The sequence below is a fragment of the Erinaceus europaeus genome, chromosome 10 (genome assembly GCF_950295315.1).
Source record: "Erinaceus europaeus chromosome 10, mEriEur2.1, whole genome shotgun sequence".
Classification (NCBI taxonomy): Eukaryota; Metazoa; Chordata; class Mammalia; order Eulipotyphla; family Erinaceidae; genus Erinaceus; species Erinaceus europaeus.
The window spans coordinates 120609507-120633760 of record NC_080171.1 but is presented as its reverse complement, the minus strand read 5'-3'; the positions used below and the strand labels follow the sequence as shown (position 1 = coordinate 120633760).

Below are 24254 nucleotides of genomic sequence, written 5' to 3'. Positions count from 1 at the left end.
CTTTTGCTTGGGTGCAGTACACTACCCCCAGTCCGGATTTTGCATTGTGATTTCTGTCTCTCCCCTTATTTCTTAAGACCCACTTGTAGGTAAGATCATGCAGTCCCTTTCCTTATCTTTCTGGCTTCTGTCCGATATCATGATACCTTCAAGTTCCATCCAAGATGAAGCAGAAAAGACGGCTTCGCTACTCTTAACGGCTGAGCCGTATTCCACCACTTCCTTAGCTACTCCTCATCTGTCATTGGATTTCTGGGCGGTTTTCATGTTACGGCTATTATTAATTTTTTTTTAAATATTAATTTATTTATTCCCTTTTGTTGCCCTTGTTGTTTTATTGTTGTAGTTATTATTGTTGTTGGATAGGACAGAGAGAAATGGAGAGAGGAGGGGAAGACAGAGAGGAGGAGAGAAAGATAGACACCTGCAGACCTGCTTCACCGCCTGTGAAGCGACTCCCCTGCAGGTGGGGAGCCGGGGTTCGAACCGGGATCCTTATGCCAGTCCTTGTGCTTTGCGCCACCTGCGCTTAACCCGCTGCGCTACAGCCCGACTCCCGTTACGGCTATTATTAAGAATTGTGCTCCTATAAACACAGGTGTGCATAGACACCTTCTGGTAGGTCTTTTTGTTTCCTTTCGATTGTAAATTCCTAGGAAGAAATTGTGGGCCGTAGGGTAGGTCCATTCCTGGAACTCTGAGAAATCTCCACACTGTTTTCCACAAGGTTTGGGCCAATGTCTGTCTTCACCAGCAGTGCAGAAGTGTCCTTTTAGCCCAACATCATCTCCAACGTTTGTTGTTACTGTCCTTTTTACTTTTATTTTTACTCGTTGAATTACTGATTGATTTTTCTTTCTTTTGTTTGCTAGGACAAAGAGAAAATGATTAGAATGGTGGGGAGAGAGTGGAAAAGAGAGACGCCTGCAGCACTGCTTCACTAATTGTGAAACTCCCTCCCAGCAGAAGTAGTGCTGTAAGTGTCTTTCTTTCTCTTTCCCTCTTTCTCCCCATGGGCTTGAACCCAGGTCCTTATGTGTTGTAATGTGTGTGCTTTATCAGGTGCCTGACCCTGTTACTGTCCTTTTTAATGTCTGATATTCTTACTGGTGTAAAGTGATATCTCGCTGTTTCTTTGCATTTCTCTGATAATCAGTATCTTTGAGTATTCTAGGAGCCATGGTTCTGAAGGTCAGTTGGTACATTATCAGATGGCCACACAGGCATGCTACTGATCCTCTCTTTCTTTGGCTAATAAATTTTTAATTTAAAATTGTGTTGACTTTTAAAACAGCAACAATAACTTAGGAGACAGAAATGAAGAAGTAAAGTATACAATAATAATGAAGGGTTGAGAATCATACTCCTGTAAGGTATTTACATTGTTGTGAAGTTGCAAAATACTCACTCAAGGCAGACCATAATAAGTTATAATCTCAGGAGTCGGTGGTAGCGCAGTTGGATAAGCGCATGTGGCACAAAGCGCAGGACCGGCGTAAGGATCTGGGTTTGAGCCCCCTTTCCCCACCTGCAGGGGAGTCACTTCACAGGCGGTGAAGCAGGTCTGCAGGTGTCTATCTTTCTCTCCCCCTCTCTGTCTTCCCCTCCTCTCTCCATTTCTCTCTATCCTCTCCAACAATAACGTCAACAACTGTAACAATAAAACAACAAGGGCAACAAAAAGGGAATAAATAAATATTTTTAAAAAGGTGGAAAAAATATTGCCTGACTTCACTGCCAAAAAAAATAAAAAGTTGGTCAAAATAAATAAGTAAATAAAAATAATAAAAGTTGGTCATTACAATTAAAGGTGTTTTTAATTTTCTTGAGAGGGTTGACTCAATTGAAACTAGTACTATTCAGATTCTCGTAACCTGCATTTCACATCTGCCTCCACTCCACTGACCAACTATCTCTAAGATTTTGCCCACATGCCCTGTACCATTTGCTTCCATGAGAAACTGTGCAGGAAAAGTCAGGACACATTTTTGCATAGAAAAACATGGTCTTTACTCACAGATATTATTCTTTCCACAGAAAATCCATTCCTCACTGCCGAAGAATTAACAGGATGCTCTCTAAAGAATCTCTCCAAACTCCTGCATTTAGCCGTTCCAACTCACAAGCCTCCGTAGACAGCGCCTCCATGGAGGATTTCTGGCGCGAAATAGAAAGTATTAAAGACAACAGTATAGCAGGGCAGGAAGAGCAGAGGCCAACTGAGGTCAAGCCTCTAGATGGTAAGGTGTAGACCTAACCTGTCTTTCTTTGTATGCTTTCTCTTGTTCTGTTGCAGGCAAAAACCATCTCGCTGTAGATAATAGCAGGAGTAGAGAAGAACATTAAAATGAAGAAATTAGTAGGAATGAGTTTATCGGCAACCCACTCCCACTGATTTACATCTACTGAACTGGCTCAGGGTGACTTCTGCCCAGGGATTCATGGTCTCAAGGAGGACTGTCAACAAAACCCAGATTGAATCCTTATGGTCATACTAAGCACAGTCAGTGAAAGTGCAGAGGATTTGGAGAACAGAGGTCTGTTTTCCTGTGGAATTAAAAGGAAAAAATAGTTTGGATGTCCAACAGCTAGTGTATTTCATATATCATTAAAAATAAAAAAATCCCATCGTGCATTTTATTATCATTTATTATTATTGTTGTTGTTGTTGTTGTTATTATTATTATTATTATTGACTAGAATGAACACCATTCAACTCTGGTGGTGCTAATGATTAGACCTGGAACCTCTGTTCTCCAAATCCTGTACACTCCCACTGTGGTGTCGCCCCCGCCCTCACCACACATTTGTCCTCTATCAGTGAAGTGTATTTTTCATTCCTTTTACTTACATTCTTATTTTTGTCTTTTCAAATCCAGAAAGATCCATAAGGGAAAATGCCTTGTATCTGCTACACATCTTGTCTTAACTAGAACTTGTATTAACGACTATGAGAACTCATACTGATAACCTTACATGCTATTTCAGCATTACAGGTTCTGTTGTTATCTTATATTTTCCTGTGTTTATAACTTCCCTTTTCCAGTAATGAGAAAGCTGATTCTTGCTCTCCTTAATATATTTATTCATCTGTTAAAGAGTGAAGACATAGAAAATATTTTCAGTTTTGCTAAGCTACACTGCTACAAAAAAATCCCTAACTTCCAGAAAATGTATTTAATGTATTTTAACTTCCAGTTCTAAGATGTGCATTTATATTTTAATTAGTTTTTTGATGCAATTTTCATTTCTTTGCTAAAGTTCTATGTTCACTTTTTATGAGCATCTTTACCTTACATCCTTAAACAGAGACATATTAGCAGTTGTAATGTCATCACACAGTCACTTCTAGATGTTGTTTTTTCTCTTGATAAAGCTTTTACAAAGCATTTCCTAGATAATATAATAGTTTTGATGCTATAACATTGTACTGTTATTGGTATATTTCAGAGACTTTATTCCATTGTCTTTCTCTAAATGAAGCTGATTTTAGTTCTAGCATTTACTCTGTTTTTATTCTCTATGCAACATCAGTAACCTTGGTAATTTATTTTAGCCTTGTAACCACTATGTTTCAGTAGAGCACTTGGCATCTTTCTTGTGCTTTTTGTTAGTCCAAGGGTGACCTAAGGATTTGGTCAGGGCTTATGCACAGATTTTGGAATTCTCTCTTGTGCGACTCCCTCCGGGAGAGAAATATGTCTTTTACTTTCCAGCTGTTCTGGTAAATTCCATACTCTGTCCTTAGGCTCTTCAAATAATTGACACTGTGGTTTTCTGTTTGAATTCTGGCCACCATCTCCTGAGCAATTTGGAAACCACCTCAACTGAAAAACTGTACAAATACAAATTGTACTCAGTACATTTCCTTTTATCAAAATTAATTGTTTTTCAGTTTTTGCCTACTCTTGGTTCCTCTCCACTACCTTCAAATTGTTATTTTATGTACTCAGTTTAGAGTTCATAGTTATTATACATAGAACTCTCTCTGTGTAAGTCATTGTTTTTTCTGAGAAGACGCTATTCTTTTTTTTTTTTTTTTTATGTTTCCCCAACAAACTAACAAAGGCATCTCAGTACAGAATGGTACCTATAAGAACTAAACTGCTTATTAAAAGTTAGAGTTCTTTTGTCACTCACCTGACCTGTTAGAAAAATTCCAAAACTATGTATTACAACTGAATGTTGATTAAACATATATGTGTACCTACTTGTGCTGGTACTATATGTAAAATGTTCAAGTTCTAACTAAAAGCAGTAATATTTTCTTCTTCTATGGAATTGATGAACTTATAGGAGAAAATGAATAACACACACATACACACACACACACACACACACACACACACACACACACTGTTTTCTCAGGCCATAAAAGAAAAATGTCCTTGGTAAAGGGTTATATAACTTTAGACCTGAATGGTTGTTAATTAGGTGATAGTAGAGTTGGCAAATCTGAAGACGATGTAACAAAATAGAGTATGGAACTTTTTTTTTATATTTATTTTATTTATTTCCCCCTTTGTTGCCCTTATTGTTTAACACTGTTGTGGTTATTGATGTCATTGTTACTGGATAGGACAGAGAGAAATGGAAAGAGGAGGGGAAGACAGTGAGGGGGAGAGAAAGACAGACACCTGCAGACCTGCTTCACCGCCTGTGAAGCGACTCCCCTGCAGGTGGGGAACCAGGGGACTTTTCCATGATTTTTCTTTGAATTTAGGATTGAGAATAAAATCCTTAACAGTACCCCTCTTATCCTATGGTTTTTGTCAGTGTTTCCTTTTTATAAATTAAAATTATAAACAATTAATTAAACAAACAAAACAAAACACCTTACAGAGCCTGCAAACGATGAAGTGGTTCATCTTTCTGGCCACTCAGCTTGTCCATGCTTCTCCTCATCTTCTCTTTTCCAGTAAAGACTGGCCTGCTTTTGTTTCCTCAAAAGTTCCATACTGGGAGTCAGGCGGTGGCACAGCGGGTTAAGCGCACGTGGCACAAAACGCAAGGACCGGTGGAAGGATCCCGGTTTGATCCCCAGGCTCCCCACCTGCAGGGGAGTCGCTTCACAGGTGGTGAAGCAGGTCTGCAGGTGTCTGTCTTTCTCTCGCCCTCTCTGTCTTCCCCTCCTCTCTCCATTTCTCTGTCCTATCCAACAATGACAGCAACAACAACAATAAAACAAGGGCAACAAAAGGGAATAAAGTAAATAAATATTTTTAAAAATTCAAATACACATTCTGTGTTGAAGTAAATACATTTGCCAGCTAGAATGATCAGCATAGGGCTGCATTCTTCATAATGCAGTAAACAGAAATAGCATTCATATCTGTTATAGTTAGTTCCTATAGAAAATAAGTCTGCATATCCTTAGAATCTGAGTTCTAAGATTTAAATTGTTCTCATTCCTGGGAAATTTTAACTTTTGACTGTAAATTACTCCTCCTTTACCATCTTTCACTACTACTTCCAGAAGTGGAGGGGAAACTCCAACTTGCAAAGCATGAATAGTAAACTGTATTTATAAATGTTCTCCTCAAAAATGAAAATCTATCTAAGACTTTAGAAAGACTTCCAAATCATAGTTCACTGATTTTAGAAATTTATTAATACAGATTAGCTCCGCTGAATTTATATTCTTTGAATTTTCCATCAAAGAAGCAGCTTATACAGCAAATAAATAAATGATTTGCTTCGCTAAGAAATTGGACCCGTAAGGCACCCTAGAAGGCTCTGTTCATGTACCTGTGATGCAGTGCTCTGAGTAGAGTCCAAGACTCCTCAGCTGCTGTCTTCACACTCTGGTCTGCCCTCGACCCGACCTCTCTCAGGTAGAATACCTGTTTAGCTCAGTTCCCAGGAAATGCATGCCTGGTGAACTTTCTGTTACAGATGCAGTTTCTGAATTCTTTATTATGTCTGCACATCTAATTTACAGTAGCGATGGATGGTGAGGTGTGTTTTTTTTTTTTTTTTAAATTTTATATTTTATTTATTTTCCCTTTTGTTGCCCTTGTCGTTTTATTGTTGTAGTCACTGTTGTTGTTATTGATGTCATTGTTGGATAGGACAGAGAAAAATGGAGAGAGGAGGGGAAGACAGAGGGGGAGAGAAAGACAGACACCTGCAGACCTGCTTCACCTCTGTGAAGCGACTCCCCCGCAGGTGGGGAGCTGGGGGCTGGAACCGGGATCCTTGAGCCTTAATCCTTGCACTTTGTACTATGTGTGCTTAACCCACTGCGCTACCATCCAGCTTCCAAGGACTGATAGTAATTCAATGATACTTGCCTGTCTGTAGATAATAACATGTCATTTACAGGCATTTGGAGAATGTCCTGACGTTCTCGTGTAATGTTATTTTACAGAAGGAGAACTGGAAGCAGAGTGGTTGCAAGATGTGGGTTTATCCACCCTGATTTCCGGTGATGAAGAGGAGGATGGCAAAGCCTTGCTCTCTACGCTGTCTAGGACCCAGGCTGCTGCGGTGAAGAAGAGATATAATACTTACACTCAAACCATGAGGAAGAAGAACAAGCAGTCTGTTAGGGATGTCAGGGATATTTTCGGAGTCAGCGAATCTCCTGTAAGTAGTGGACATTCCTCAGAGTTTGGTTTTTGCTAGGGGTTGGTAAGGACACAGATGTGTAAATAATATCAGAAAAGGCTGCTCAGTCTCCCTCAATAAACTTATTATTCTTTATCTCTCTCTCCCTCCCTTCACCCTGTCTCTCCCCCTTTGTCCCCCTCCCCCTGTTTCAATAATTTATTTAAAAAGGGTGACAGAGAGACACCTGCAGCCCTGCTTCACCACTTGTGAAGCTTTGCCCCTGCAATTGGAGCCCAGGGGCTCGAACCTGGGTCCTAGCGCACTGTGATGCGTGCACTTAACTAGGTGCGCCACGGCCTCCCCTCTTCTCCCTCCCCTTTTCTGTCAGATTAAGAAAGAAAGAGAGATAACGTCTGTTGGGAGTGGTAGGATGCAGGTGTAAAGGGAGGGAAGAAAGCAGTCTAATTTTAAATGACAGTAGGTGTGGGGGCGTGGATGGGGAATGCAGCCTTTGCAGTGACGTAAGTCAAAATGGCAATAAAGTAAAAGATCCCAACATTGGGTAAAAGCATGAATCACAGGACCGTAAGGAACAGGCAGGGAGGTGACTCAGCAGTAGAGCACTGGCGTGCCCGAGACCCGGCTTTGATCCCCGGCACTGCGTATGCCAGAGAGAGTCTGTGCCCTAGTGCCCGCTTCCCCCACAAAATAAATAAGGGACTCACTTTTTTTAAGATTTACTTTATTTGTTTATTTCTTATTGGAAGGAGACAGAAAACTTGAGCGCGACTGGGGAGATAGAGAGGGAAAGAGACAACTACAGCCCTGCTTCACCACTCGTGAAGCTTTTCCCCTGCAGGTGGGGACCAGGGGCTTGAACCTGTGTCCTTGTGCACTATAATGTGTGTGTTAAACCAGGTGCACCTCCGCCTGGCTCCTGAGTAACTCATTTTTAAAAGCATAAAACGGGGCTGGGCGGTAGCGCAGTGGGTTAAGCACACATGGTGCAAAGCGCAGGGACAGGCTCTAGGATCCCAGTTCGAGCCCCCAGCTCCCCACCTGCAGGGGAGTCGCTTCACAGGCGGTGAAGCAGGTCTGCAGGTGTCTGTCTTTCTCTCCCCCTCTCTGTCTTCCCTTCCTCTCTTGATTTCTCTCTGTCCTATCTAACAACAACAACAGCTATAACAACAATAACAACCACAACAAAGGCAACAAAATGGGAAAAATAGCCTCCAGGAGCATTTGATTCATAGTGCTGACACTGAGCCCCAGTGATAACCCTGGAGGGGAGTGAAAAATAAGTGTAAACAAGCACCAGCTTCCCGAGAAATGACTGGTTAGAACTCTAGCTTGCCCTTGGCGGAGCCCTGCTCTCTGACTGACATCTGAGGCTCAGTCATGCTGGCCTGTTTCTGTGTCTTACTGAAACCCATTCATTTGTTCCTGGCATAATGGATATTTTGCGGTATAAACACTACCTTGCTGTAATTGTATCAGTGATACAACAAAGTTTTGCCAGTTAGATTCTGGCCAAGGTTCTATGTTCGGTTCTATGCAGATGGGATTCTTGGAGTTCTTCGAGTAATTAGTATACAGAAAAAAGTGGGCCTGGGGAGTGGGGACGGCGACTTAATGTTGTAGTTACAGATAAAGTTCCCTAAGGCAAGCTAGCTGTCATTTTGATTAAGGATTCACATCTCATTAATTGTAATATCAGTAATGATGTAAAATAAAATTTCAAGGATTGTAGATTGAAAGCATGTTTGAAGACACTCTAATTACTCTAGGCTTTTTTTTTTTAATTCTGTGCTAGAAATGAGCCTAGAAGAGAGAAGCAGTCCAAGTAACAAATAACTTTTTTTTTTTTAATTTTGCTTATTTATTCATGAGAAGAGAGTCAAAGAACCAGACATCACTCTGGTACATGTGCTGCTGGGGATTGAACTCAGGACCTCATGCTTGAGAGTCCAATGCCTTATCCACTGCATCACCTCCCAGACCACCTTTAGGTATTTTATAAGATGTATTTCCTTGGGAGTTGGGCAGTAGTGCAGCAGGTTAAATGCACGAAGCACAAAGACCAGCTGAAGGATCTGAAGGATCCTGGTTCAAGCCCCCGGCTCCCCACCTGCAGGGGAGTCACTTCACAGGTGGTGAAGCAGGTCTGCAGGTGTCTGTCTTTCTTTCCCCCTCTCAGTCTTCCCCTCCTCTCTTCCATTTCTTTCTGTCCTATACAACAACAATGACATCAATAATAATAATAACTACAATAACAATAAAAAGAAAACAAGAGCAACAAAAGGAAAATAAATAAATATAGAAAATTAAAAATAAATAAAAGATGTATCTCCTCCTAGACACATTAATGATGCTGGGTGTATGGTTTCCAGGGAAACACATATACTTAGTTAACCTTTGCGTGAATCCTAAGAATGTGCTGAAATGACATTGTTCTTCAGAACTTTCTAGGGATGGAAATAGTTTTTCTGCTCTCCAATGTGGTAGCTCCCAGCCACATGACACTGACACTTGACATGTGTGAGTAAGGAACTGGGATGTTAATTTAATGAGAATTGATTTAAATCTAAACAGACGCATGTGACTTGTAGCTGTTGTATTGGACAGCACAGTTCTAGAACCTTCTGCTCTCCGTGCTGACGTTCCTAAGGCATGTGCATTCTAAGTTCTGTGCTGTTCGCACTTTTGGCCTAGGTGGAAGCTGTTTCTGTCTGCATGGTGAGATGATTTACAGCAATAGTTGAGTACGATCTTTCGCAGTGGCGCACCTGAAAGTCTTTAAATAGTTTAGGAGATCAGGTTGTTGACTAGATCCCTCAGCTAGTCAGATGCCAGCCTTGCCACATGTGTGGCCCTGGGTTCAACTTCTAGCGGCCTTCAGGGTGGTGATGGCTTGCTTTGGCATCCTTCTCTCTCTGTCTCTCTCGCTCTCTCTAACTCCCTTTTCTCAAAAAAACATAGACTGGAAACTGGGCTATGGCAGTGGCTCACTGGTATTACACTGAAGGTACTACGTTCATTTACTAGTTGTAAAATAAAATAAATGATTATTCTATTATAGAAATTATTCTATAGTGATCATGATCTTTTGGGGGGGGGTGGGACAAGAAGAGGACCCGCGAAACTGGCAGGGGCCATACCACAGTCTCCCAGAGGCGGGGTGTGTGTGTGTGTGTGTGTGTGTGTGTGTGTGTGAGACCAAAACCAATGTGAAGCATACAGCATTCCCTTTTTTCCTTCTTGCCACCATGTCTGTCTGTATGTTTGCTACACAACTTCTCTCCCACCCCTCTCCCCACCCATCTTACCTTTCTCCTTCTTCCCTCTTTCCATCCTACTAGAATAATTACCTAGAGTTTTCTGCTTCACTTTTAAAATAACTTAGCACCTTAAATTCTCTTGCATTAATGTTTGACACATCAGTCTGACCCAATATATATATATATATATATATATATATATATATATATATATATATATACATACACCTTGTGGGAAGGTAGTCAATAATTCAAAAGATATACAGATTAAATGGTTTTTATTAATCTTTGCAAATAGAATAGCATACTCAAATGTATTTTTCCTTCAAAGTTTTGTAGCTGTTCATTTTTTTCTTTCATACATTTTTGCTGAGGAGAAAGTACAGCATTGGTATCAAGTTTATTCCTTTACCTACCTACAATTGTGGAGATTTAAAACAAAAATTTAACTTTACTATTACTATTATTATGAATGGATAGAGACAGAGAGAAATTGAGAGGGGAAGAGGAGATAGAGAGGGAGAGAGACAGACACCTGCAGCCCTGCTTCACTAATTGTGAAGCTTTCCCCCTACAGATGGGGACCAGGGGCTTGAACCTGGGTCCTTGTGCACTGGGTTGTGTGTGCTTGACCAGGTGCACCACCATCTGGCCTCTTATGGAGGTATTTTTTTTTAAATATTTTATTTTATTTATTTATTCCCTTTTATTGTCCTTATTGTTTTATTGTTGTAGTTATTGTTGTTGTCGTTGTTGGATAGGACAGAGAAATGGAGAGAGGAGGGGAAGACAGAGAGGGGGAGAGAAAGATAGACACCTGCAGACCTGCTTCACCACCTGTGAAGCGACTCCCCTGCAGGTGGGGAGCCGGGGTTCGAACCAGGATCCTTATGCCGGTCCTTGTGCTTTGCGCCACCTGCGCTTAACCCACTGCGCTACAGCCCGACTCCCTGTGGAGGTATTTTTAAGGCGATCCCAGAAATTGGACTCAGCATCTTGTCCGTGGCAAATACCACCACTGAACTGGGTTTTCCCCTGCACCTGTCTTTTTTCCCATCCTTACTTAATGAGAGGGAGGAAAGACCCCACTTTCCCACCACCCAGGAGGCATCCATGATACTGCCGAGAAGTGCTCCTACATGGTTTTTAGGCTCAGGACTTTTCACATAGTAAGGTGCACTTTACCTGAGGAGCTACCTCTCAGCATCTGGGGACTTCTGAATTCTATTTCTTTTTATTATTACTATTTATTTATTTTTTTAAATATTTATTCCTTCTTGTTGCCCTTGTTGTTTTATTGTTGTAGTTATTATTGTTGTTGTTGTCATTGTTGGATAGGACAGAGAGAAATGGAGAGAGGAGGGGAAGACAGAGAGGGGGAGAGAAAGACAGACACCTGCAGACCTGCTTCACCGCCTGTGAAGCGACTCCCCTGCAGGTGGGGAGCCGGGGGCTCGAACCGGGATCCTTATGCCGGTCCTTGTGCTTTGCACCATGTGCGCTTAATACCACCTTACCATTTTTAAATTGAAAAAAAAAATAACACTTTTTGAGCTCCTGTATAATGTCAAGAGCTTGTTCAGGTCGACCTTTTAACACCAGTATCGATTCCCTTTGGTTTCTCAGGTGATTGTTTGGGTTAAATTTCTGTGTCCTCTTCCAGTTTTATGAGTTTTGTTTGGGGTGTGTGTTCTGCATTCCTGATTATCTTTCAACTTCATTTTAGAAGTCAGTCATGGTGATAATTATATTAATTCTTCTGCTTACCATTGATTTTTAAAATGCAAGTCATTGTTAGTTTTTCAAAATCGTCTGAAATGCAAGTCATTGTTAATTCATTGACGTGTCTTTTACAGTTTTAGCTTGTTTTGGTTTCCTGGCTTCAGTGCTTCTCATGCTGAAGTTACTAACTTAAATCTTGAATTGCAGAGGACTTTGTTTTTTTCTTCTTGAATGATCTGTCCGCTCCTTCATGATCATCTGTTTTATTTCCAGCATCAGTGTTTTTTTAAATGTAATTTATTTATAAAATACAAAATAGGAAATGTTGACAAAACCGTAGGCTAAGAGGGGTAAAACTCCACACATTTTCCACCACCAGAGTTCCATATCCCACCCCTCCACTGGACGCTTTCCTACTTACTATTCCTTATCTCTGGGAGTGTGGACCCAGGGTCATTATGGTAGCATCAGTTGTTTTTCTTGGCTGTTGCTATTGCTCAGTGAATTTTGTTCCTTGAATGGTGACCTGTCTGTCTTAGTGGAGGACTTGACTGATTGCTTGACTAGTATAGGTAATGACTTTATTTACTATGGCATAGACTTGATATGCTGTCGTATAAACATGTTTCCTCGCCAAAACTCTTCTTGAATAGGAATCTGGGCCTGTGTGAGTGTTGAAGTTAGTGAGGGTTCATTTTCACACTGTAATTTAAGACACATAAATACAGCATCACTGTCAAGGTAGCTAGAACCCTGAAGAATTGTAGTTCATTTCCTTCTCAGGCCTGTATCCTTTCAGAAAGCCCACTGAAGAACAACTCAACACTTGTCCTGTCCACACCCAGAACAGTGCTGTCACCACCTCTTGGGGATCATATTTGTCCTCAAGCAAAGACTTTTGTGGTTTTATCTTGGAATTACACTGAGCATATGCTGCTATGTGGGAGAAAGCTATCCTGGTCTTGCTGTTCAGGGGGGCAATAAATTCATTCTTTCATGACTTTTGATGCTCTTGTCACCAGGACTTTATTCCTCCCAACTGACTTAAAAAATTATATATACGAGAGAGAGATAAGAGAGAGAACCAGAGCTTTGTCTACTGCACTACCTTTTGGGCCATCAAACTCACTTTTTCAGATAGAGACAGAGGGAGAGGGGAAAAGGTAGCACAACAATTTATTTATTTACTCATCTATTCATTCATTCATTTATTTTGAGATAGAGGAGTTTGTATCCCAGGATTTCTTCTGCCTTTATCAGCCGCTCTGGCTTACGTTTTCTCTTCCAGAAATATCCCACATTTTCTGTTCTGCAAGTGGGAATATATAACGGTTCTGGGTCTACTTGGGAAAGGTTTCTCTCTGACATTTTGAATGATTTACAGGGAGAGATGAGGTATGTGCACTCTGCCATGTGGATCTCATTCTCTTACTCCAATTCCTTAGTAAAATGTGTTCCTTTCAAAAGTATTGTTTCTTTTGTTATGAAAATAGTACGTGATCTTTATGGAAACTTTGAAAATATGAATAAGCAAAGTGAGATATGATTATTTCTATGGATCCAAATAAAATTTTATATGATCTCATAAAGTATCAGTAAATGTAATTTTCCAGTGAAGGTTAACTTTAGTTGTAGTAGAAAACATTAAATAGGGGGCCGCGCGGTAGTGCAGCAGGTTAAGCGCACGCACATGGCACAAAGTGCAAGGGCTGGAGTGAGGATTCTGTTTAGAGCCCCCAGTTCCCCACCTGCAGGGGAGTCGCTTCACAGGCGGTGAAGCAGGTCTGCAGGTGTCTGTCTTTCTCTCCGCCTTTCTGTCTTCCCCTCCTCTCTCCATTTCTCTCTGTCCTATCTGGCAACAACAACATCAATAACAACAATAATAATAACTACAACAATACTAAAAACAACAAGGGCAACAAAATGGAAAAATGGCCTCCAGGAGCAGTGGACTCATAGTGCAGGCACCGAGCCTCAGCAATAACCTTGGAGAAAAAAAATAAATAAATAAAATATTAAATCATGAATACTAAGTCATCCTCTGAAAATGCAGCTCAAGTTCTGTGGTATTGCTCCTTGCAGGAACACATAGTCGCTGTCATTTACATTCAGCTTCTTGATGGTAAACCAGTCATGGAATTCTACCTGCCTGTACTAACGTAGTCATACATATATTAAAAATAAGTATGATCACTTACACATGTGTTTCACTGTATACAGCCCAAGAAAGCCTGAATTATACAAATATGGATTTTTTTTATCTTCAAGAAGATAACATTTGTTGTTTTTTTTTTTCACCTTATTGTGAAATAAGCTTTCTATTAAGATTTTAAAAGAATATTTACTTATTCCCTACTGTTGCCCTTGTTTTTTATTGTTGTAGTTATTGATGTCGTTGTTGTTGGATAGGACAGAGAGAAATGAAGAGAGGAGGGAAAGACAGAAAAGGGGAGAGAAAGACAGACACCTGCAGACCTGCTTCACCGCCTGTGAAGCGACTCCCCTGCAGGTGGGGAGCCGGGGGCTCGAGCCCGGATCCTTAAACTGGTGCTTGCGCTTTGCGCCACCTGTGCTTAACCCGCTGTGCTATCGCCCGACTCCCTATATGAGACTTTCTTCCATATGCTTATTTGTTCACTTATTTGTCACCTGCGTTATCACTGGGGCTCAGTGCTGGCATTGTTGAGTCCACTGCTCCTGGTGGCCATTTTTTGCCTTATTTCTCTTTATTTTATTATTTTCTAGACAAAGAGAAATTGAGAGAGCAGGGAAAGATAAAGTGGCAGAGGGGCACCTGCAGACCTGCTTCACAGTTCATGATGCATCTTTCCTCCAGGTCGAAAGAAAGGACTTAAACCTGGCACCTTGAGCTGGGTACCATACCATGTGCTCAACCAGGCATGCCACCCCAACACACTCACCCACCCACCCACCTTCCCTTTTTTTTTTTTTTTTTTTTAAATTTTCCAGAACACTGCTCAGCTCTGCTATATGGTAGTGCAGGGCATTGAACCTGGGACTTTGCAGCCCTAGGCTGGAAAGTCTGTTTGCATAGCCATTATGCTATTTCCCCTGGCCCCTTTGCTTATATCTTGACTAGGCTATTCCATATACCCAGTCTGTGTCACTGGAAGTTCCTAAAATTTGTTAACTAGCTCTTTCCCTCTGATCTTAGTGTTCTAGAATTCTGAACAAAATAATTACAATTACCAATCATCATCTGAAAATGTTTCATGATCTATGTATTTCCTTTTTTGCCTGGACACAAAAGCCAGTGAAAAATATCAGGATCCTATTAAGAAAGACAGGTGACTAAGTTTGGGATAGACTGTTGACAGTATCTTCCAAAGAAAAGTAGTACACATACGAAAGAAATCTTGTCCTCCCTTCTAGATTCTTCTATTTTGTCCAATAATTGGCATAAATGGATCAATATGAGAAAAAATGAGTTTGACTTCAAACATATGGGTGATCCTCAAGAGAGCTGTGACTCAGAGAAATGACCTAAATATTTAACTTTTATACCTTGTTAGACAAAGAAGAATTGAGAAGAAGTATAAATTGAAGTTTGTAGATTAGGAAAGAAGTAGCAAAGTCTGTTCCTCCTGGGCTCTACCACCCCTATCTCGGGTGATAAGGCTGCTCCTACCCTTCCGCTGGAGGAAGGGCATTTCTGCAAGCGGGGATAAGCAGAGAAACTCATCTCCTGTGTGCAAGGACAAGGCAGTGTTCCAGTGTTGTCCTTGCACAGACTGAATTAAGCAACTTTACTTCAAATTAGCAGTCTGCCACTTTGGCATAGTTTATTCTTGACTTATCTGTTTGAATTTTATGAGTGACTTAAGATTGATTTACAAAATTACAAGGGAGCGGGTATAGCTCTGCCCCGTTCCCCCCACCAGAGTTCCCCCCACCCTGGTCCCTCCATTGTAAGCTACAGCAGTTTTCTTCAGGTCACTGATAGGGGTTGACTAGTATTTCTATAGCTATCTGTCTGTATTTGTTCACAGCTCTCCAGTCCCTGTTGCTAAAAGGTGTTTTGTTTGTTTTGTTTTTAATTATTTGGACAAAGTATTGACAATGACAATGACTCTTTTACTGAGAATTTTCTATATATCTGGAAACATTCTAAGATTTCTCTCTCTATATGTAATATATATATATATATTAGCTCATTTAATCTTGACAAGTCTGTTGGGTTAGTGCTTCATATACTTTCTTTTTAAAAATTCTTATTAGTGATTGAATATTGATTTACAAAATTACAAGATAACAGGGCTACAACACCACACCTTTCCCACCACCAGAGTCCCGCCATTGGAAGCCACGGTAGCTCTCCCAAAGTTGCAGATACGGTTAAGTATTATTTCTGTAACTCTGTCTGTATTTGCATTTATTTGCCCCCCCCCCACTTCCCCCTGTGGTCCCCTCTTCTCTTCCTTTCAAAGTCACATCTTATCCAAATGTCCCTCCCTTTTTCCTCTTCTGTCTCCGTGTCCTGATGGAGTTGGAATTCAGAGCCCTCTGGTCATCTTCTCCCTACCATTTCTCCCCCATTAGGACCATGGACAAAAATTATTTTTGTGGTGCAAAAGGTGGGAGTTCTAGCTTCTGTAATTGCTTCTCCGCTGGACATGGGCATGAATTAATACCCCCAGCCTCTTTCTATCTTTCCCTAGTGGAGTAGGGCTTTGGAGAGGTGGGTCTCCAGGACACATTGGTGAGGTCATCTGACTGTCATATATATATATATATATATATATATATATATATATATATATCCCTTGTTATTGTTATTTTTATTGTTGCCATTGCTGCTGTTGTTTCTGGATAGGACAGAGAGAAATCGAGAGAGGAGGGGATGACAGAGAAGGGAGAGAGAAAGATAGACACCTGCAGACCTGCTTTACCGCCTGTGAAGCTACTCCCCTGCAGGTGGGGAGCCGGGGCCTCGAACCAGGATCCTTATACTGGTCCTTGAGCTTCATGCCATGTGCACTTAACCCGCTGTGCTAACACCCAGCCCCCTCTGTCATATTTTTATAGTGCCTTCCCTGAGTCCAGCACATGTCTAAAGGCAATGATCACTGCACAGAAAGTCTAACCTGCCGTTGTCTCCAGCAATCTGTATAAATGCACATGCATGTGGAGCACAGGATGGGAAGGTGCTCATGGCCTGGGAGAATAAGCCTGAATGAAAATGCACTTTCATCTTTCCTAGTGGCAAGATTATTTCTCTTTTTTTATTTTATTTTATTTTTTATTATTGTAGTTATTAGATAGGACAGAGAGAAATGGAGAGAGGAGGGGAAGACAGAGATGGAGAGAGAAAGACAGACACCTGCAGACCTGCTTCACTGCCTGTGAAGCGACTCCCCTGCAGGTGGGGAGTGGAGGGCTCGAACCGGGATCCTTAACGCTGGTGCTTGCGCTTTGCGCTTAACCCGCTGTGCTACTGCCGACTCACGATTATTTCTCTTGTATTCCACTTCCTCTTTTGAAGTGACCCTGGATGAAGAAGGGTAATTTTCAGCAGAAATGGCCACTGGTAAAAACATATATATATATATATATATATATATATATATATATTTTGTTGGTATGCTTCTTTCACTTTGAACCAGATTATTCAGATCTCACCAAGTAGCATCATGAGTCCTCGGAGGGTGTCCTAGTCCAAAAAGCACATCAAAATTGCAGCTAGGATGGTTTTGACTGTTCCTGTGGAACTGCTGCAGGCACCCATTTTTAAAAATGTCTCCCCGTTGAAGAAAGAATCAAATCAGGAGAGTAGAACTAACCACGTGTCTCCATTCTTGGGGACTGCCAGGGTACTGGAGAATGCTTTTCAAGTTAGATTAGTCCTTCTCCGTGGGAAACATGGGAGAGGGAGTCCAGAAAGTCCCAGGGGAAATCTCCGCAAGCGCATCTTCCAAGCTCTATGATCACAGTCATAAGGAACCAAAGTGTGGCCCAGAGCAAAATGTTCCAGAGACAGAGAAACTGTCTCATGAAGAAAGAGTAGAGGCTTTGGGAAACCTCTTCATAAGTAGAAAGGCAGCCCATGGCGGATAGGTAAGCCAAACGGCTTTACTTATCTGGGGGATGGGCAGGTTAGGTCCCACGTTGGTGAGCCATATGCCGGTCCCAGTTCGGGGCACCAGTTGCCGGTCTAGCTTCGCTGGCAGGAGACAGACGACCAGGGACTCATGGCTGAGTGGGAAGCAGTATCTCGTTTATTAATCAGAGACATCGCCTTTTATGCATCTCTTCACCGGAAGTGACAAGGGAAAGGAAATGACTAGGAGAGGGGGCGGAGCAAAAAAAAAAAAAGAGCAGGAACAGAACATAGAAAGCTTCTATCTAACCAGTGGGGATTAAACCAACACCCTGCAGGCAGGGCGGGACCCAGGTAAAGCAGTGATGATGTAAATAGACCACAGCATAAGTGATACAAGCGAACCTCATGTGGTGATCAAAACAGAAGGTCTTATAAGCAGAATTTAGAAGCATACCAACAATATATGATAATGATGATGATGATGATGATGATGATGATGCCAGGGATTGAAACAGAGAATAGGAGGTTAGACAGTAATTATTTCAAGGCAACCAGAAAAACTTGAAAAGAAAATGACTAACCTTTTTATTTTATTTTATTTTTCTTGAGGTGCATTTATCAACGAGGAAGCCAGAGCTCTGCTCTTACACATGTGATTCTGGGGACTGAATCTGAGACCTCATCTTTTTTTTTTTTTTTAAAGATTATTATCAAAGACTAGTAGAGGGAGAGAAAAAGAAAGAGGAGAGAGGAAAGGAAAATTGGAGCACTGCTCAGCTCTGGCAAACAGTGGCACTGGGGATCGAACTTCAGGACTTTGAAGGCCTTGGGCATGTGAGTTGTTCTAATAGACTGAGGTGGCCCCACTGGCAGACCTCGTGTGTTTAATCTCAAATATTTGAGCCACTGCAGCAGCTTCTGAGCCACAAATTCACCATGTGCTAGTGAAGGATAAGGAGATGCAACGTCAGCAGTGAACAATTAAATCGTTTAAATCCACAAGAAACTACCAAGTCCTGCCTGCAATAACAATAACAACAAAAACAACCACAGCTGTAGGCATAGCCACAGCCAAAAGTCAGAATGTGAGGGAGTTTGTCAGTAAATTTTGTTCCAGGCTGAGCACATAATGAAGGGGGAAAAAAATGTGCTACTCCTCCATGTAGCTTTCAATCTTAATATAGTTCTCACCCTAAGCACTGTCTGGACACCTCAGTTATTTTCTAAAGTAAAGTATCTTGGGAGCAGAAGTCTAGCCTTGGAAATGGAGTAGCAGTAAGGGGGGGGGGCAGTCCACTATTTAGCACAGGAGGTAACTACATTTTATTTCAGCTCCACTTTGTCTATTTTAAATACAAAGTTTCAAAAAAAAAAAAAGTGCTGATTTGAGTTCATAAGCGCCAATGAAGTGATCTGGGTGGAAGGCTTCATCTCTGGGAGGCGATTCTGTGCCTCCATATTTGGTACCAGTTGGCACGACCCTTGGGTTCTCTCATTGAGAGAGGTGCTCGCCGAGTGAGAGGTCGTAGCAGGACTCGGGCGTGAAGATGTGGGAGGAGGCGTCTGCTGCCACTACTTGGATTCATCGCAGCAGAAAATTGACAGTGAGAGACTTTTCCCTTTTATACTTCCATGTCTCTTCTCTCTGGCTCTCCTAATTTTTCTTTTTTTCTTTACAATAGGAAAAGGAATTTGTTGTTCTAACAGTATCCCCTCTACCACTCTGGGTCTAGTGATGGTGACAGGGATCGTGCCGTTTCTGCACAAATTCATGTTTCTCTTACATATGTTTGAGAGTGGGCACTCTGCCTGAACCTTGGTTCCTTCCAGAATGCTGCTAGGCGGATGGATGTGTCCAGCTGGTGTGGGGTAGCTAGACTGGAGATAGAGCTCGGTCAGCTGAAGTAGTAAATGATCCTGTTTGCAGATTTCTGTCTAATTGTCTTTCAAATTCCACTACACTTCTCATAAGAAAGGTTAACGCCATCTAATCAATGGTCTTTACATTTTTTTGTAGAGTGACAACTGGTGGTCTTCGACATTAGAGGTTCCCTCGGGTCAGGGGGTTTTATATACCTTCCTTGCAGCCAGACTCCGGATCCTTGTGCTTTTTTTTACTTCCTGCCCTGCTCATCTTCAGCTTTTGTCTCTTCCTGAAGTCAGAGAAGGGGCTTTTTTTTTTTTTAGTACAATGGGGTGGGCTTCTTCTTCTCCTCCCTCTCCTCCTCTTGATATTTCTCTTTTCAAGATTAATTTAGTGTGTGTGTGTGTGTGTGTGTGTGTGTGTGTGTGTGTGTGTATGTGTGTGTGTGTGTGTGTGTGTGAAAGGGAGAGAGAGAGAGAGAGAGAGAGAGACCGAGACTGACCAAAGAGAGAGAGAGAGAGAGACCGAGACCGACCAAAGCACCACTCAGCTCTAGGATAGACTAATGTCCTGGAGATTTAACCTGAGACTTCATGCATGCAAGTTCTGTGCTACACCCATTTGGAGTATTTTCAAAGAGTGAATTTCCTTTTTTTTTTTTCTTTTTAGAATTTTTTTCTTCTTTATTTATTCCCTTTTGTTGCCCTTGTTGTCTTATTGTTGTAGTTATTATTGATGTTGGATAGGACAGAGAGAAATGGAGAGAGGAGGGGAAGACAGAGAGGGGGAGAGAAAGACAGACACCTGCAGACCTGCTTCACCACTTGTGAAGTGACTCCCCTGCAGGTGGGTGGGGAGCTGGGGGCTTGAACCGGGATCCTTATGCCGGTCCTTGCGCTTAGTGCCACATGCGCTTAACCCGCTCCGCTACCGCCCGACTCCCAAAGAGTGAATTTCTATAAACCTTTTACCACTCCTGACTCTACCTACTGTGTATTGCCTCCTTTTCACCCTGTAGTTGAAGGAGAGATTCCCACCCCAGGGCTCTAGATATGGCCTCTTGCATGCCCCCCAGCACCAGAGAGGATCAACAGCAGTTTATCAATGATATAATCTATCTCACAGATTGGGGGAGTTTACTGCACGCATGAACACACACACACACACACACACACACACACCCCACAAAGGAGGACAGTGCGGGCTACTGTGAAGAGCCAGGGTATGTCAAAGAGAAACTGTCCTATGAAAAGGGCAAGAAGCCACCCTCAGGCTCCCAGGAGGATGTGAGTGGCTTGTTTGAAGAATTCTCTGGACTGGCAGGGCTCTGAAATTCCTTATACAGAAATTAGCAGTAACTATAGTTTCTGGTCCCCTGTTTTTAAAAGGATTCTTTCATAAGTGGACCCTACCTGAGGGTCATGGTGGCAAGAAGTTGCAGTGAGGCCATTCCTGCCTGATGTTGTCAGATGTCAAGGCAGCACATGATACTTTATGTTAGGCTACCACAGCACAGCTCCCACCATCATGGACTCTCATTAAGTTTGTGCTTATTTTATTTCTTTTCTCTTTTCTCACCTTTCTATTTTTCTACGTTTTTCTTTTTTAATCACCGTTTCTTGTCTATAAAAAAAGTTTATATTTATTTATTTATTTTCCTTCCCTTAAAGGAAATCAGATTCCTTTAAAGATCTGTACATATTGATCTCGTGACTCTTTCCAAAATATGGTCATTGTTTAAAAATTAGATGGCTTTCTAAGTCTTATTTCTTATTTCTATCCTGCTCTGATTTTTATATTTCTGGGGACACTTTCTAAGGTTTATCTTGGTTACTTTCAGACCTGAGCTGTCATCAAGACATGACATCTTTTCTTTTTTCATAAGCACCCAGCTTGTGTTTCTAAAAACCGTTCGTTTCCTTTGAGGAAGAACTTTCTCTTCCTGTTATTTCTGTAATCACTTACTTCTCTGTTTTATCTAGTCTCATTTATTCTTGGATTAAACTCACTTATCAACGTCTGTGCTCTATTCAGTTTTGATTTTTTTGATTTTTTTTTTATGTTTGTTCTGTGCACTCGGCAATTCTGTCTACTTCATTTTATAGATCCCTAATTCTGATTTTGCCAGAAGTAGTTATAATTCATCCCTGATTAGTTACTTTTTTTTTTTCAGGAGGTTGGCCTTCCTGTATGGGTAACTTTCTCTCATGTTGAATTTCTCTAATGGCTGATGATCACTGGTGACAGATTTATGTTAGGTGGGATTGAATACATGACTTAGGATATGACACTGATGCACTCTTTTTTCCTCTACTGTCATGTAGATATTTAACCCAGACTCTTCCTGAATAGGAAGTGATGTTGGGTATAAGTCAGTAAACTTTGTGAATAGTGCATGGGTGACAGTTTAACAGCACACACACACACACACACACACACACTCACACACACACACACTCACACACATGCACACTCACACACATGCACACTCACACACACACTCACACACACTCTCACACACACACACTCACACACACACACTCACACACACTCACACACACTCTCACACATACACACAGACACTCACATTCACACACACACACACATACACACTCACACACTCACACACATACTCACACACACTCACACACACACTCACACACACTAATACACACTCATACACACACATACACACTCACACTCACACACACATACACACTCACACACACACACACATACACACTCACACACACACACTCACACTCACACACATACACACAGACACTCACATTCACACACACACATACACACTCACACACTCACACACATACACACAGACACTCACATTCACACACACACACACATACACACTCACACACACACACACACTCACACACACACATACACACTCACACACACACTCACACACACACATACACACTCACACACACACACTCACACTCACACACATACACACAGACACTCACATTCACACACACACACATACACACACACACATACTCACACACACTCACACACACACTCACACACACTAATACACACTCATACACACACATACACACTCACACTCACACACACACACTCACACAGTCACACACTCACACACACTCATACACACACACACTCACACACACACACTCGCATACACTCACACACTCACACACACAGTCACACACACTCATACACACTCACACACACACACACTCACACACACACTCACACACACTCACACACACACTCACACACACACACTCACACACACACACACACACACACACTCACACTCACACACACTCACACACACACACACACACACACTCACACACACAAATACTCACACACACACACACACTCACACACACACACAAATACTCACACACACACACATAGACACTCACTCTGTCAAGGGGAAAATACTGAATTCTTTCTTTTCTCTCAGCCTATCCCAATTAAAGGTTTTATTTTCTATCTGTTTTAGGGTGATTTGATTTGGCCCCTAACCTGAAAAGGAAAGGGACTGTTTTTAGAAACAAAAATCTGGGTGCTTATTATGATTGATAAAAAGAAAAAAGTGGCGGGCAGTGGCACACTGGTAAGGACACATACTACCAAGTCCAACGACCCAGGTTCGAGCCCCCACTCCGCACTTGAAGGAGGAAGGATGCTTCACAAGTAGTGAAGCGGGTCTGCAGGTGTCTTTCTCTCCCTCTATCTGCCCATCCCCTCTCAGCTTCTCTATTTTCTATCTAATAAATATTAGGGGAAATAAAATAAAAGGAAAAAATGGTTGCCTGGGACAGTGGATTCATAGTGCTGGCACCAAGCCCCAGCAATAACCCTGGAGGCAAAAAGAAAAAAAAATGGAATGTAGCATCTTGCAGAACAATGAGATTTTATATATATATTTATTATTTATTTATTCCCTTTTGTTGCCCTTGATGGTTTTATTGTTGTAGTTATTATTGTTGTTGTCGTTGTTGGATAGGACAGAGAGAAATGGAGACAGGAGGCAAAGACAGAGAGGGGAGAGAAAGACAGACACCTGCAGACCTGCTTCACCGCCTGTGAAGCGACTCCCCTGCAGGTGGGGAGCCGGGGGCTCGAACCGGGATCCTTACGCCGGTCCTTGCGGTTTGCGCCACCTGCGCTTAACCCGCTGCGCCACCGCCCAACTCCCCGCACAATCGTATTTTATGACTAAGGGAATGAAGAAAAGTTGACTTTGGGAGTCGGGTGGTGGCGCAGCGGGTTACATGCACGTGGCGCAAAGTGCAAGGACCAGTGTAAAGATCCCGGTTCAAGCCCCTGGCTCCCCACCTGCAGGGAGTAATAACAACAATAATAACTACAACAACAATGAAAAATAACAAGGGCAACAGAAGGGAAAATAAATATAAAAAAAAAGGAAAAGAAAAGTTGACTTTGGCAGGCGCTTAAGCATCCATTTCTGAGGTATCGATGGGAGTCAGTATGTCTATGGGTAAAGTGGCGAATGCTGCCATGGTTACACAGTAGTCATCAATTCTGTGTACCTCATGTTTAGACATGTATTAATTTATACAGATTCTACTAGATGAATGCTTGATTGAGTACACAGTCCCACTGGGAAAGATAAACTTGAATAAAGTGACTGCTGTCTGTCTTATTAGCCAGGTGATACGTGTGACAACCACACTGCTCAGGAGGATGGCGCCCAGGAGGACAAGGAGCTGCCGAGAGTTATCAAAACGGATGAGCCCTTGGTGAGTCAGAACAA

General features: G+C 41.8%; 1 protein-coding gene across 6 annotated transcripts in view; it reads left to right on the top strand.

Annotated features, from left to right (window-relative positions):
* Positions 1 to 24254, top strand: part of ARHGAP28 (Rho GTPase activating protein 28) — a 203347-nt gene that overhangs the window by 125405 nt on the left and 53688 nt on the right. For 5 of the 6 annotated variants that reach the window (XM_060200701.1, XM_060200705.1, XM_060200702.1 and 2 more), the window contains exons 2-4: positions 2038 to 2240; positions 6371 to 6588; positions 24148 to 24240. In XM_060200701.1, coding sequence (XP_060056684.1) covers positions 2038 to 2240; positions 6371 to 6588; positions 24148 to 24240 — 514 coding nt within the window. Of the gene's footprint in view, positions 1 to 872; positions 977 to 2037; positions 2241 to 6370; positions 6589 to 24147; positions 24241 to 24254 lie in introns of those variants that run through there. The other variant, XM_060200703.1, reaches the window with a different exon arrangement.